Genomic DNA, 12,505 nt, shown 5'->3' on the forward strand with positions numbered 1-12,505 from the left:
GTAAAGAACTTCTAAAAATTGGTTAAACCATTAAAACCTCCATGGGGGAAAGTAGCAAAGGATATGAACCGGCAATTCACAGAACAAAATAAGTGGATGTATAAAAAATACACTCAATTAAAACAATAGTAAGACATTTCTTGCTTAGCCAATTGCCAATGTTGCAATGATTTATAGAATCCACCAAGGGTAAGGAATTGGGGGCCTAGCACCCTGCTTGTGGGAGCACAAGGGGCTCACCTGCTAGAGGGCAGTTTGGGAGGAATTATAGACATGAAAGAAATCTTCCTTTTACACCAGCCTTCCAGGGCAAGGAAAATCTTCTGAAAATCCCGGTACAAAGAAATCTGCACAAAGATAAGCCTACATGTATTACTAACTGTAATGACTTTGGTCCTGGTGCAGGAAGAACCAAGAAGATTAATGGAGTGGAATCCACAGAAACCGCAAAGAGACCCAAATGTGTTTGGGAATTGAGCACATGGTAATGGTGGAGTTTCAGTGGAGAGAATAGAGTTACCTATGTAATACAAAACCAAGTCAAAAGGAAGAAAAATTAATGGTGAAGATAATTTTGTGGTTACAAAAAAAAAAAAAAAAAGGAAAGTGGAACTGACTGCATGGGACTGGAGGGAGAGGTGGGTTGGAGCACGTTTGTTTTTTTTCCCCCTTTCCCTTGGTCAGCAAACTACCCTCAGGCCAAATCCAGCCTGCAACCTATTTTTCTACTGCCCACTGAGCTAAGAACATTTTTACACTTTTTACTAGTTGAAAAAATTAAAAGAATAATATTTCATGACATGTGGAAATTAGATGAAATTTGAATGTTGGTGTCTGTGAGTCAAATCCCATTGGCACACACGTCCCACTGGCACACACGTCCCATTGGCACACAGCCCCTCCCTCTCGTTATGTGTCACTTTTACTGGCTTTGGCACCAAAAGGGCAGACGTGGGTACTTCCGACAAAACTGAAAAGATTCCATACGTGGCCCTTGCGGAGAAAGCTTGCAGACCCATGCTTTAGAGAGAGGAGGTATGAGATTTTAGGCTTTGGTGTGGGTGGCTGGGGAGGTCCCCTGGTTCAGGAAATGGTGATTCCAAGGGCGGTTGCTGTCTGGGTGCCGGTGCTGTCCTCCTCCTCTGTCCACCCCATACCTAATGCATTCTGAGCGCTCGCTGGGCAGTCAGTGCAGGGCGGGACAACAGTCACGTGTTGCTTCCCAAGACATACAGTCACGGGCCCCTTAACAACAAGGATGTGTTCTGAGAAATGGTCATTAGGTGGTTCTTGGATGGTGAGCCTCATTTACCCCTAGGCTGGGTGGCATAGCCCATCGCTCCCACGAGTGATGTCTGTGCTACGACAGCACCACGGCTATGACATCACTAGGCCATAGGAGTTTTTCAGCTCCACCATAGTCATGGGACCACTGCCATGCATGTGTCCCTCCTTGCCTGGAAGGTCACTGTGCAGCGCATGACAGCACTCCCATGTCAGGGCGTGCCTTGCTGGACCATCTCCTGCCACTGCCTACTCTGTCTGCCACCTTCCAGCAGCTCCCTTCCCTAAAGCCATCCTGATGCTGTTTTTCCACCATTTCTTCCTCTGTGCACTACCCAAACTCTGCGGGGACTACCGCTCGCCCAGCATGCATTCTGGAACCTTCTGGGATCCTGTCCCAGTGCTCCTGAGCAGAGGTGGCAAGCAAGGGCCAACTCAGCCCAGGCGCTGTCTCTGTCCAGGCCCTCTGTCTAGGTCGACAGGCATCTTCCCCTCCCCAGGGGGAGTGCAGGCTCCAGATCAGTTTCTGTCTCCCCAGCTGAGAGCCTTTGTCTGGGTTCGGGTTGCTATAACACAACACCATATGCTGGGCTGCTCTAACAATGAACATTGATTTCTCACAGTTTTGCAGGCTGGAAGTCTAGATCAGGGTGCAGCACAGTGGAGTTCTTGGTGAGGCTCCTCTTCCTGATTTCCGCCCAGCTGCCTTCTCACTGTATCCCCGCCAGAGAGGGAGAGGAACCAGCTCTCAGGCTCAGTTCTGTCTCCCCACGAATCTGAGAGTGCACTGAAGCTAGGAATCTTTGTCCCCAGGCGCAGCTACTCCAGAGGCTGAGGTGGGAGGACTGCTTAAGTGCAGGAGGTCGAGGCTGCAGTGAGCTGTGACTGCACTCCAGCCGGGGAGACAGAGCAAGACCCTGTCTCAAAAGAAAAGAAAGAAAGAGAAAAAAGAAAAGGAAGTTTTCATGCCCGATGCGGTAGCATAAGGGGGCATGGGAGACCGGACGAGAGGGTGTGGCAGCGACCGCAGGGAGAGGAGACGGCGGCAGCGGAGCTGTCCGGGGTTGACAGTGGGCTTGGGGGTGGAACAGCAGGGATGCGCTGGCACCGTTTTCTGAGAGGGGACATTCGGGAGAAGCTGCTTGGGGAATGGGAGGCCACGAGTTCGGGCGTGGAGATGGAGCTCCAGGGCCTGGAGAAATGGAAGTGGAAATGACAGAGGAAGTATCCGTATCGTATCCTCGGTTTGCCCAAGAGATGTCTGTGCCGCCACGTTTCCCGCAGCGCTGTTCACAATAGCCCAGATGTGCGAGCAAAGTCAGCGGCCGTCAGTGAAGGAGTGGGTGGAGCCAACGAGGTGGATGCGCACAACAGAGCACCACTCAGCCGCAAAAACAGGATAATCCTGTCATTAGTGACAACAGGGACGAGCCTGGGGGACATGTTAAGTGACATGCCGCACGACCTCACTCCTATGTGGACGCCAAAAAGTGTAACTCACAGAAGCAGAGAATAGAATGGTGGTTGCCAGAGGCTGGGTGGGGAGCGAGGGGTGGATCCGGGAGATGCTCAAAGGATACAATATTTCAGTTAGGAAGAAAAAGCTCAAGAGAGATCTATTGTGCAACATGGTGAGTATAATAAAAACATTGTATTCTTGAAAATTGCTAAGAGAGTAGATTTTAAGTGTTCTCACCACACATACAGACAAATAAATATGTGAGGGAAAGGAAGAAATAAAGAAGGAAAGGAGGGAGGAAGTCAAGTGACAGATGGGAGACGCATGGATAGTCTTTGCAGCCGTGGTGGTGGATGATGCCGCCCAGGGAGAGAGTGCGCGTGAGAACAGAGATCAGGTCCATGTCTGTGAAATTCCAACATTTAAGAAAGGTAGGCCGGGCGTGGTGGCTCACGCCTGTAATCCCAGCACTTTGGGAGGCCGAGGCGGGCGGATCACGAGGTCAGCAGATCGAGACCATCCTGGCCAACACGGTGAAACCCCGTCTCTACTAAAAATACAAAAAATTAGCTGGGCGTGGTGGTGGGTTCCTGTAGTCCCAGCTACTCGGGAGGCTGAGGCAGGAGAAGGGCGTGAACCCGGGAGGCAGAGCTTGCAGTGAGCTGAGATCACGCCACAGCACTCCAGCCTGGGTGACACAGCGAGACTCCGTCTCAAAAAAAAGAAAAGAAAAGAAAAGAAATACCTGAGGCTGTGTAATTGATAAGAAAAGAGGCTTAATTGGCTCCTGGCTCTGCAGGCTGTGCAGGAAGCATACCGCCAGCATCTGCTTCTGGCGAGGCTTCAGGAAGCTTCCAATCATGGCAGAAGGCAAAGAGGGAGCAGGCACATCACATGGCGAAGGTAGGAGCAAGAAGTGGGGGGGGTGCCACACACTTTTTAAAACCGTATCAGGTGAGAACTCACAATAGGGAGGACAGCACCGAGGCCGTGGTGCTAAACCATTCATGAGAAATCCATCCTCATGATCCAATAACCTCCCACCAGGCCCCACCTCCAATACTGGGAATTACATTTCAACGTAAATTTTGACGAGGACATAAATACAAACTATATTACTACCCTTAAACAATTGGAAATTGCTTTGTTTTTGAGAAACAAAAGAAACTGCTGAATTCTATTGCTTTGGTTGTACACTTTAGTGAAAATTGAAAGGTTATGTTAATTTCTGAAGAATTATAATGATAAAAAACGGTGCAGATACAGCCTTCACTTTGCAAGCATTGCAGAGTTAAGTTTTTTGGGGGAAACTATAAATAATTAAATCGTTTCCCAGTGAGCTCAGCCAGCCATTCAGGGCAGTCCCCAGACATATGCTTGTGGCAAACTCTAGCCAAGCAACTTACCTACAGGAGAAAAAAAGACTCACTGTTTCAAGATGAGCTGTGGTGCTTCTCTCCTTTCTCCTCTTTTTCTTTTATAAACCCTACATTCACCTGTATTCAAGAAAATCAGCCAACTAATTGGTTTCTATGTGTTTGCGTTCAAGTGAGCATCCACATTCACTCAGCTGTGCTGTGTCTCTGAGCTGCTCTCTGACTCTGCAACTCTCTCCTTTTAAATGGTTGCACTGGACTCTGTATTCTTTGGACTGGCTGCATATGGGTAAAGGCAAAAAGTGCAAGCTCAAAAATGAATTGGAGTGGATATTTTGTAATATATGATAATTTTAATGTGGCTGTGTAGGAAAAGGTATCTTATTATTATTACTATTATTTTTGAGACAGAGTCTCACTCTGTCCCCAGGCTGGAGTACAGTGGCATGATCTCAGCTCACTGCTACCTCCACCTCCCAGGTTTAAGTGATCCTCCTGCCTCAGCCTCCCAAGTAGCTTGGATTCAAGCGTGCACCACCACACCTGGCTAACTTTTGTATTTTTAGTAGAGACAGGGTTTCACCACATTGGTCAGGCTGGTCTCCAACTCCTAACCTCAAGTGATCCGCCCACTTCGGCCTTCCAAAATGCTGGGATTACAGGTGTAAGCCACGGCACCCTGCCTGTATCATTTTTAAAGATGCTATACTGAAATATTTAGGGACGAAATTATATAATAATTATATTTATTTTTAAACATTTCAGCAAAAAATATACATGTAAAGCTAAATTCACAAGATTTTACTGATTGTGAAATATTGGTCATTCATTATACTAACCTCCATGTCACTGATATATTAAAAATATTTTAAAACTTTTATTTATTTATTTATTTATTTATTCATATATTTATTTTGGAGACATGGCCTCACTCTGTCACCCAGGTTGCAGTGCAGTGGTGCGATTACAGCTCACTGCAGCTTTAGACTCCCGGGCTCAAGCAATTCTTCTGCCTCTGCCTCCCGACTAGCTGGGACTACAAGCATGCATCAGCATGCCCAGCTAACTTTTTTTCCTTTTTTTGTAGAGATGGGGTCTTGCTAGGTTGCCCAGGCTGGTCTCCAACTCCTGGCCTCAAGTGATTCTTCAGCCTCAGCCTACCAAAGCACTGAGATTGCACAGGGGGGCCACCATGCCTGGTCTATTTGAATTATTTTAAAGGATAAACAACTTTTATTTAATTTCTAATTTAAGCTATGGTGTTTGAGGTCTCTTTGTAACAGCGGAAAATTAGTTTGTGTGGGAGTGCAGTGGCACCATCTTCCTCCCAGTCTGAAGCAACCTCTTCAGAGACTGCAACCTCTGCCTCCCAGTCTGAAGCGATCCTCCCACCCCAGCCTCCCAAGTAACCCGAAGATCTGGGGCCACAGGTGCACACTACCATACCTGGCCAATTTTTTATATGTTTTGTCGAGGTGGGTTTTTCTATACTGCCCAGGCTGGTCTTCAACTTGTGTGAGCTCAAGTGATCTGCCTGCTTCGGCCACCCAAAGTGCTGGGATTACAAGAGTGAGCCACCATGTCTGGCCTATTTGAAATTTTTAATTGAAAAGCAAAAATGAACAAAAAAATAATTTGGGCCCACATATACACAGTTATTTGATTTTCACCGAAAGCACCAAAACAATTCAATGTGGAAAGGAAAATCTTTGCAACAAATGGTTCGGAAAAAACCGACTATCCATAGGGGAAAGAAATTAACATTAATCCCAAACTCACACCAAAACAAAAAATTAATATAAGATAGAATTTACACTAAAACATAGAAGCTAAAATTTAAAAGTTTCAGGGAAAAAAAAAACCAGAAGAGTGTCTTTTTTTTTTTTTTTTGAGACGGAATCCCACCCTGTCACCCAGGCTGGAGTATGATCTCAGCTCACTGTAACCTCTGCCTCCCAGGTTCGAGTGATTCTCCTGCCTCAGCCTCCCAAGTAGCGGGGACTACAGGCCCAGGCCATCATGCTCGGCTAATTTTTTATTTTTATTTTTCATACAGATGGGGTATCACAGAACTCCTGAGTTCCAGGGATCTTCCCTGCCTCAGCCTCCCAAAGTGTTGAAATTATACAGTCTAAACCATTCAGTTCTCTGTGTGTGTGTGTGTGTGTGTGTGTGTGAGAGAGAGAGAGAGACAGGGTCTCACTCTGTTGCCCAGGCTGGAGTGCAGTGGTGCGAATCTGGCCCACTGCAACCTCTGCCTCCCAGGCTCAAGCAATCCTCCCACCTCAGCCTCCCCAGTAGAGTAGCTAGGACTACAGGTGGACTACCAGGTTTTGCCATGTTGCCCAAGCTGGTCTTGAACTCCTGAACTCAGGAGATCCGCCCACCTCAGCCTCCCAAAGTGCTGGGATTACAAACTGAGCCACTATCCAGGCCAGTTCTTTTACTGGGGGTGGGGGGGGGTTGTTTGTTTAATGGACAAAAGATTTGAAGAGATACTTCACAAAGGAAGATAAACAAATGGTCCATAAACACATGAAAACGTGCTCATCATCATCCCTCATCAGCTAAATGCAAATTTAAACCATAGAGAAACGCTACATACCTACAAAAATATCTAGAAGTTAAAAAAAATAATAATAAGTGGACAATACCAAATGTTCCCAAGAAGGTAGCAACCAGAAGACTTGGACATCGCTGATGGAGAAAAATAGTACAACCACTTTGGGCAAAAGTTTTTTTTTATCCAACTAAACATACACATCTTCTGCGACCAGCAGTTCTACTCCTAGGCATTTACCAAGAGCACATATCCATGAAGACTTGTGCACAAATGTTCATAACAGTATTATTCATAATTGCAAAAAAAAAATTAAAACCTGGAGCAAGCCCAAATATCTACCAACAAGAAATGAATGCAGCCTGGGGCCTGGGCAGTATGGTGAAACTCCATCTCTTAAAAAAAAATAAAATAAGAGAGAGTGGTCACCTGTAGTTTCAGCTAATCAGGAAGCTGAGATAGATCCCTTGAGCCCGGGAGGTCAACGCTGCAGGGAGCCTTGATCCTGGGCGCTGCACTCCAGCCTGTGTGACAGGGTGAGAACTGATCTCAAAACAAAAGAAAGAGAGAGAGAGACAGAAAGAGAAAGAAAAGAAAAGAAAAAGAAAAGGAGGGGCCGGGCGCGGTGGCTCACGCCTGTAATCCCAGCACTTTGGGAGGCCGAGGCGGGCGGATCACGCGGTCAGGAGATCGAGCCCATCCTGGCTAACACGGTGAAACCCCATCTCCACTAAAAAACACAAAAAATTAGCCGGGCGCGGTGGCGGGCGCCTGTAGTCCCGGCTACTCGGGAGGCTGAGGCAGGAGAATGTCGTGAACCCGGGAGGCGGAGGTTGCAGTGAGCCGAGATCGCACCACTGCACTCCAGCCTGGGCGACAGAGCGAGACTCCGTCTCAAAAATAAATAAATAAATAAATAAATAAATAAATAAATAAATAAATAAATAAAAATAAAAGGAGGGAAGGAAGGAAGGAAGGAAGGAATTGTGGGATACTATTCCGCAACTAAAAGGAACAAACTTAATCCCAGCTACTCGGGGAGGCTGAAGCAGGAGAATCGATTGAACCCAGGAGACAGAGGTTGCAGTCGCTCCAGCCTGGGCGACAGAGTAAGACCCCCATCTCAGAAAAAAAAGAAAAAAAAAAAAGACGGTGGGGGCGGGGACAAACTGCTGGTAAACTCAACAACGTAGAGGAATCTCAAAAACATCACGTTGAGTGAATGAAGCCTTATGCCAGAATAAGTGGGAAGATAAATCACTATAAATTGGTAATACCTTTCTGGAGAGTAATTTGCTGATGTGTATCTTTAAAAGTTACAGAATTAAATTTTGACCCATTAATTCCAGCAGACATTTCTCCTAAGGAAATCATTATGATGTTATACAGAGATTGAGCCACAAGGATAATCTTGCAATATTATTTACAATTGGGGAAAAAAAGAAAGAAAAAAAACCTGGTAACAATCCAAATGTCCCACAAGTGGCTGCTTAGATAGGTTAGAGTTCTTCCAAACAATAGAACAATAAAAATGGTGTTGTAGAATATTTCGTTTTTCATTTCCACTCCAATTTCTCCAGGCCCGCAAGCTCCGGCTCCACACCCGAACTCACGGAATCCCATTCCCCAAGCAGCTTCTCCTGCACGTCCCCTCTCAGAAAATGGTGCCAGCGCATCCCTGCTGTTCCACTCCCACGCCCACTGTCACGTCTCTCTCAGGTCGCCCCTACACCCTCTCTCGGGACTCCCACGTCCACTTATACCACCACATCCGGCGTGAACACTGCCTTTCCTTGTTTCTTTCTTTTCTGTCTTTCGACACAGCGTCTTGCTCTGTCTCCCAGGCTGGAATCCAGTGCTGCAATCATAGCTCAGTGCAGTCTCCACCTACAGGGCTCCAGCCATTCTCATGCCTCACTCAGCCTTCCAAGTGCTGAAACTTCCTTTTCTTGTGCGCTCATACCCATTGCCAAGCTCAAAGGGACCCACGGAAGAAGCTCAGAATTCTCATGAGAAATAAAATACCGCCGTGTGTCGTGACTAATTACGATGGCAAACAAGAATCAAGCCGGTTTCCGTAGTGTAGTGGTTATCACGTTCGCCTCACACGCGAAAGGTCCCCGGTTCGAAACCGGGCGGAAACAGTTCTACTTTTCACTTCATTGCTTCAAATTTATTACACCGAAGACTAGCCTAGAACACCCCACCACTGTCTCCACCTGGTTAAGGAGAAAAGGCTATCAAGGGTATTTATACCGTTGCCTTTCCACCGCAATCATTGGCACCTGGCACTTGCTGTTGACACCAGCGCGACGAACTCCCCACAAAGCCCATCCAGTGGATGGATGCACAATGCCAAATGGAATTCCCGATGCCGAGAAAGCGTGGGGCCCAAGGCCCAAGGAGTTCCTCCTTTTGTAACCCATGAAGGGACAAAAATGGAAGAATCACAACAAGTTGGCAGCGGTGGGATTCGAACCCACGCCTCCGAAGAGACTGGAGCCTTAATCCAGCGCCTTAGACCGCTCGGCCACGCTACCTTCCTCCTAGGGTTCACCTACATCTTTTCCTTCCTTATAAAACATCCCCAGGGTCCCCGGGCCAACAAGGCGTTGGGGCGAATCCACAGGGCATCCCAGAACCACCGCGTTCCAGCAGGATCCGCTGGGCCACAGGCACCGGCTGGGAAACGGCTCCACCAGCGCCCTGGCAGAGAAGATTCGCAAGGCGCAGGCCTGGGGATGTGCTTTGGGGGCCACTCAGAAAGTCACCCACATTGGCCCTCTTGGGGGAGCCGGCGTGAGAGGAGGGGAAGCCTCCTACACTCTCACTTTAAAGAAAGATAAAAAGAAATAAACCAGGGCAGACCCCGTCAGTTCGGGGCCGCGTAGTCCTGCAGCCGCCGCGCCGCACTCCACAGGCAGCAGCGCAGAGGGCGCGACTCCGGGGACAGCCACGGCCCGTCCGTCCTTCCGTCCGCGGCCCCGTCCCCTGGAGCTTGGCGCCCGCTCTGCCCGGATCCGCCCCGGCCCGGGGCTCCGGCCCGCGGTCCAGTCCGCACCGCGGACCCCGAGCAGCCTCGCCGTGCACGGCCCCGCCGGGCTCAGTTCTGGGCTCGCGCTTCCCCTGCCCCCGCCTGGCTCCCAGTTTCTTTCTGTCTCCCGCGGAACCGACCTCGTCCCCCCGAATCTCCGCCAGCTCTTCTCCCCCTCCCGCTACGCCCCGTGCTTTGCTCTCCAGCTTCTCGCCTCGCCCACGGCTGGGGGAAGGGACTGGAAGGGAGGGGAGGAGGGGGGAGGGGAGGGGAGAGGGGAGGAGGGGGGAGGGGGGAGAGGAGGGGGGAGGGGAGGGGAGAGGAGAGGAAAGGAGGGGAAAGGAGGGGAAAGGAGGGGAAAGGAGGGGAAAGGAGGGGAAAGGAGGGGTCCCCAGGGCCGAAGCGCCCCGCGGGGCGGAGGTGGACCCGGATTTCCAGCCGCTGCCCGGGCGGGAGTTCCGCGGGTCCCACGCGGCCACCTCCAGCCCCGCCCGTCAGCGCCGACTTCATGAGCAACCCGAGCCTCCTGCAGGACAGCGAGGACTTCCGCGGACGCCGGGGGCTGTGCGGGGACTTCCAGGGCCCGAGGGGGGCGGCCTGCACTCGGCGCTAACGCAGCACCCGCCCGGGACCCCGCCTCCGCCGGGCCGCTCGCGGGGCAGCAGCGCAGGAGCAGCTCGTCCCATCGCAAAGCGTGGCGCAACCTGTCCCACGCCGACCTCAGCACCAGGGCCGACGAGAGCTCGGAGGAGCGGCTCGCGCTGTCGCAGATCTGCGAGTGGATGGTCAAGAGCGTGCCCTGCTGCAAGGATAAGGGCGACAGCAACAGCTCGGCGGGTTGCAGGAATTCACTTCACCATGATCTGTCCCTACACAGCAAGTTGACTCGCGCGCAGAATGAAGGGACTGGAAAAAGTGCTCGGTGGATGCTGGATCCAGAGGGCGGCAAGGGTGGGAGATCTCTTAGGACAAGAGCTGCATCCATGGACAGCAGCAACAAATGCACTCGGAGCAAAGCCGAGATGCCACGAAAAAAGCATCCTGCAATCTAGCCAGGGGGGTGCTGGGGACAGCCCCGGACCCCAGTTTTCCAGATGGCCTGCAAGCCCTGGCTCTCACAGCAATGATGACTTTGATAGCTGGAGTCCATTTCGCCCTGGAACTAGCTCGAATGCTAGTACTATTACTGGGAGACTTTCACCCATTATAACCAAAGGAGACGATCTTGGAGATGGTGACGTGCATTCCGTGGGGTACCCGCCATGTGCGGCAAAGATGGCCCGTACTCCACCCAGTCTGAGTCAAGCAATCCTGAAACATGGAAAAGGTTTGAATAATCTCAACCTTCTGTGAGCACTGACATCATTAACTGTGTCCACCCAGTCCTCTCAGTTTTATCTCGTCACCAACATCATTAATTGTGTCCACCCAGTCCTCACCTGGCACCATGATGCAGCAGACGCCATGCTACTCCTTTGTGCCACCAAACACCAGTCTGAATCCGCCCAAACTACAAAAAATAGACGTAGGGCCAGTCCAACATGAACCCTTTGCCCCAGATGCCTATGAAACACTCAAGGAGCACAAATCAAGTTACAGAGCTGCGAGTCTGTGTAACTGTGCAGCAGGACTCCTGGAGGAGCTGCTGACTTCTGGCTCTCCTCCCCATAATGACGTTATGACACCAGCTAATCCCAGGGTCAAATCCTCCATAATGGAGGAGACACCAGCTAATCCTGGGGTAGCCCCACCCAACAGCCAGGATCTGGGCCAGAACATCATGATAGGCCTTAATTCAGCCACATCAACCTGTGGCAACCAGGCATCTGGATACAAAATGAGGCCTCCCAGTTCCCATATCCACCCTGGGCATGCTCAGCAGAGGTATGCAGTTTACAGCCGTGCCCTGTTTCACACGGAAAACACCAAGCCCCACACCTCAGGTGTGAACCACCTGACCCCAGTGAAGACACCTTTACAAGTGTCTCTGCCCCACCCCATGCAGATGAGTGCCCTGGGGGGCTACTCCTGGGTGAGCTGCTGCAGTGGCTATGGCAGAATGGGCCTCCTCCACCAGGAGAGGCTCCCAAGTGACTCGGATGGCAAGATCGTTGAGCATTTGGACTGTGACATGGAATCCATCATTCTGAATGACCTCATGGATGGAGACATGCTGGATTTTTCCACCTTGACAATGTTTTGCCCAGCCAAAACTCCTCACACAGTGTCAAGACAAGGACACATAGCTGCATGTCAGGCTGAGAACTGGTGAGCCCGCTACACTTAAAAGTACTTCATCAGCCGGGCACAGTGGCTCCCGCCTGTAATCCCAGCACTTTGGGAGGCTGAGGTGGGTGGATCACAAGGTCAGGAGATCGGGACCAACCTGACCAACATGGTGAAACCGTGTCTCTACAAAAAATACAGAAATTGCCTGAGTGTGGTGGCACGTGCCTGTAATCCCAGGTACTCTGGAGGCTGAGGCAGAAGAATCGCTTGAACCTGGGAGGCGGAGATTGCAGTGAGCCCAGATTGCACCACTGCACTCCAGCCTGGCAACAAAGCAAGACTCCGTCTCAAAGAAAAAAAATAAAACTTCAGATTGTCTGACAACAGGAACTGAGAGTAGTCGTCCAAAGATGTCCTTCACCAACTCCCTTTTAGTTTTCTTGTTACAAAAAAAAAATCATAACCTCCCTTTTTCCTTTCATTAGACTTGGCACCAAAGACATTCTTCCTGTACAGGATGTTTGCCCGATGCATGCAGGTTATGTGCTGCTGTAGATAAGGAC

The 12,505-nt window shown here is 50.0% G+C and overlaps 1 protein-coding gene and 2 non-coding genes across 3 annotated transcripts; 2 read left to right on the forward strand and 1 right to left on the reverse strand.

The window, feature by feature from the left end:
* The first annotated feature begins 8,728 nt into the window (after positions 1-8,728).
* On the forward strand, positions 8,729-11,975 carry LOC129036284 (forkhead box protein O1-like). Its single transcript, XM_063664588.1, is given in 10 exon segments — positions 8,729-9,096; positions 9,271-9,422; positions 9,600-9,903; positions 10,109-10,338; positions 10,341-10,749; positions 10,751-11,062; positions 11,106-11,213; positions 11,215-11,276; positions 11,279-11,892; positions 11,895-11,975. Coding segments are annotated over 10 exon segments (2,640 nt in total).
* Positions 8,751-8,823, forward strand: TRNAV-CAC (transfer RNA valine (anticodon CAC)). The gene has a single exon. It is a non-coding gene; the product is annotated as a tRNA-Val (tRNA).
* On the reverse strand, positions 9,138-9,219 carry TRNAL-AAG (transfer RNA leucine (anticodon AAG)). The gene has a single exon. It is a non-coding gene; the product is annotated as a tRNA-Leu (tRNA).
* Positions 11,976-12,505: the final 530 nt, after the last annotated feature.

This window comes from Pongo pygmaeus, chromosome 4, assembly GCF_028885625.2.
Source record: "Pongo pygmaeus isolate AG05252 chromosome 4, NHGRI_mPonPyg2-v2.0_pri, whole genome shotgun sequence".
Lineage (NCBI taxonomy): Eukaryota > Metazoa > Chordata > Mammalia > Primates > Hominidae > Pongo > Pongo pygmaeus.